Source organism: Sinocyclocheilus anshuiensis, unplaced genomic scaffold (assembly GCF_001515605.1).
Source record: "Sinocyclocheilus anshuiensis isolate Anshui unplaced genomic scaffold, SAMN03320099.WGS_v1.1 scaffold329, whole genome shotgun sequence".
Lineage (NCBI taxonomy): Eukaryota > Metazoa > Chordata > Actinopteri > Cypriniformes > Cyprinidae > Sinocyclocheilus > Sinocyclocheilus anshuiensis.
The window spans coordinates 1,730,584-1,733,933 of record NW_015540881.1 but is presented as its reverse complement, the minus strand read 5'-3'; the positions used below and the strand labels follow the sequence as shown (position 1 = coordinate 1,733,933).

At 32.4% G+C, this 3,350-nt stretch overlaps 1 protein-coding gene across 2 annotated transcripts in view; it reads right to left on the bottom strand.

The window, feature by feature from the left end:
• LOC107688495 (phospholipase D1-like) overlaps nt 1–3,350 on the bottom strand; it is a 35,031-nt gene that overhangs the window by 1,618 nt on the left and 30,063 nt on the right. For both annotated transcript variants that reach the window (XM_016486175.1, XM_016486176.1), the window contains 3 exons: nt 2,325–2,459; nt 1,217–1,370; nt 1,014–1,131 (listed from right to left, as the gene is read on the bottom strand). In XM_016486175.1, the coding sequence (XP_016341661.1) occupies nt 1,014–1,131; nt 1,217–1,370; nt 2,325–2,459 (407 nt within the window). The remainder of the gene's footprint in view (nt 1–1,013; nt 1,132–1,216; nt 1,371–2,324; nt 2,460–3,350) is intronic.

Sequence of the window (3,350 nt, the reverse complement as noted above, 5' to 3'; positions counted from 1 at the left end):
ATATTTAAGTGCACACAAACTAAAAACTAGTGCTGTCAAACAATTAATCGTGATTAATCGCATCCAAAATAAGAGTTTTATTTACATAATATATCTGTGTGTACTGTGTATATTTATTATATACACATTATATATAAACACACACACATACAGTATATATTATGAAAATATTTACATGTATATGTTTATATTCATCTAATTGTTATTATATATAAAAATTTAATGTATAAACATAACATTTGGCTTAAATATATACATGCATGAGTGTTTATTTATATATGCATAAATATACACAGTACACACCCATATACTATGTAAACAAAAACTTTTATTTTGGATTCGGTTAATCGCTATTAATCATTTGACAGCACTACCATAAACCAATTTTGCAGTAATCTATTATTATGCTAAGCCTAGGTTACATTTGGTATAGAAATATGCAGGTGTATTTGTCACCATTAATATTTTTTTTAATAAAATGCCTGATGATGGAAGGTTATCATGATAAAGTGAGTTGTTTTTACTCAAACCTTACACAAAAAAAATATTTTTTTTCTTTAAAGACTTAATAAAATAATTATCAAAATAAATAATAAAAAAAATATATTTATTTTATTTTATTCTATTTTATGGAATGGATGCCTTGCACCTTTAAGGAGGGAACTAAAGCTTCGTAATTGTGTGTGTGCGTGTATGTGTGAAACATTTGGTTGTGTGGCTGATGTGTGAGAGGTATTTACTGAAATTGCCAGCCTACAATGGTGGCTCAGTATAAGAATCTCTCATTCCATTAAGCCTCATTATTACTGGCCTGCCATGAGACAGCCAAACAACCAACCGAGTCTGAGAGATTCAGCGGTGATTGAGAGCAATACCTATCTGACAAATGACCGAGCAACACCTCTAAATCATAATTCAAATGCTCCACATAATAGGAAGATGGAAAGTAGCCATCATAAATTCCATTACATGCCCAGGAGCGAGTGAACAAAGACACAAGGAATCACATGCACCTTCTCGTAGATGGTGGCGTTCCGACCCGAAATGCTCATCCAGACGTCTTTGTAGAATCCGCTGCTGATGGGGTCACTGACATCAATGGTTGGATCATCAAAGGCACCAAGAATGGTTCTGGTTTATGAAAAAACAAAGAGTTTCAGCTGTGACTCAGTTGTTTTGCTAACACTAGGATGCTTGGCTTTCCACCAGATCTTACTTGAAGCACTCCAGTCTGAGCTGCAGAGCAAACTTGCCAGCCTGGTACTCTTGACCATCCATCACTGATGGAGTTGTTTCTGAATCTTCAAAAATCACAGCTACCTCGCTGTCCCTTTTCCCCAGCATGCTGCGGTCGTTGATGTTGGCAGAGCCTGTAAAATATATAAATTAATGAATTAATTAAAAAGAGACAAGAAAAAGAATAAACAATAATTGGATTTTGTTTAAGGTGATATAACACTAAAGTAGTTTGAAATAAAATATAAATGCCTAGTAGCTTTAAAAGCAAAACAAGTCTGAGCTGTTTCATAGATTGAAATAAATAAATAAAAAAACAGTGAGCTAAAAGGAAACACACTGGTCATGACTCCCTTAATCTAAAATATCAAGACAAATAATAATCAGAGACAACAAAATATTTTTTTTTATACTCTGCGATTCAATTTAATTCATTGTTTTATAAGTGATTGGATCTCAAGGCATTTAATTCAATAGCACACGAATCTTCCACCTACAGAATCAGAGATAACTCAATTTCAGTGTGTGGCTAAATGTTCCCGTCAGATCTATGGCTTTCTTCATTTGATTTCTTGTATCTTCTGCAGAAATCTAAAGCTTTATCTGAAATGACACTCGCTTATCTTTTATGAGTTTCTTCCACTCCTCGTACAAAGTATTATTTGAACTTTTTATTTTTTTTGCAGATACGTCTGTTATACTTCTTTCAGAAAACAGAGACATGAAGATAGGTTTTAGCTTTAGCTGCAGAGCAAATGTCAATACTGCATCTGGTAGTGCAGTCATGTGTAAACTACACAGACAGACCACAATATTTTCCTCATTAAAAATCACATAAATTGGATGCAAAAGTCTGTTGACGTCAATCTAAATATACTATTTTAGGGAAATGAGTGGGCAAATGTGAAAACTAGCTATTTATTCGCCAGGTCAATAATTATGTGTGGCCTCACCGTCTATCCTTCAAAATTACCACAGTCCTCCACAAGGGGGAGTATAAAGATCTAGCCAAAAATAAGTTATGTGCAGAGAGTTGCTTAACAATTACAGAGAAAAGCAGGCATGGGAATGTAACATTGTTAACTCACCAATAATGACAGTGTTGTCATCAGCAATGAGCAACTTGCTATGAACATAGATGAGCTCAGTCACCAGTCTGCCTTCCAGCTCCGCATGAGTCCTCAGACCACAAATAGAGATGTAGTTCATCCATTGGTCATCCACTGTGGGGGTATAAAGAGAGAATGGGGTGAAAAACAGAATGAACACCAATACCCGAGAAAAAATAAAAGGTGTCTCTTGCCATTTAGACCATTTTAGAAAGACAGAATGTTACCTGAGGGTTTGACAAACTTTTTGTTTCACAAAACAAAACAAATAGTGAGTTTGACACACTATTTCACCTTGAGATTTTAAGTTAATATTTCAAATTAAAATATAATATTTTAAGTTATTAATATTTCAATAATTCAACAACACATTTGCATGTTCACTGTTCTCTGATTAATTGTCACATGACACGCACTGTAAAAATTTTCAATTAATTCAACTTAAAACTTAAATTCAGTTGCTGCCCGCAATTTTTAAGTATAACCAAATTGGCTGTAAAAGTCATTTCAACTTGAATTATAAATGGACTTGTGTTGAAATTGTGTTGGAATATCATATAACTTTAAAAATGTTGAAAATGGTAAATTAAAGTACATTAAAGTAATGGAAAGAGTGTGTTACCATTGAAATTATTTTTACAGTGTGCTTGTCACCAAATAAAATATTTCATTTTTTAAGTAAATTTTGTTTTGATTTTAAATGTTAAATCATTTATTTCAATTTTCATTTTTAAGATTTCATTCATTATCTTTCCAGTAACTCACAAACCCTCAGATTTATGTTTACTATTATCATCACTTCATCATCTCCCAATAAAAATCTTTAAAACTTCTCATATTATAAACAATTTAAAATAATTTTATTTTCTTTCTCTCTGTATTCAGCCACTTGTTCTTGTTCTATAATGTTACATTTTTGTTTAAGTTTGCAAATAAATTAACTAAGAAAGAAAGAGAAAGAGAGAAAGAGAAAGAGAAAGAGAAAGAGAAAGAGAGAGAGAGAGA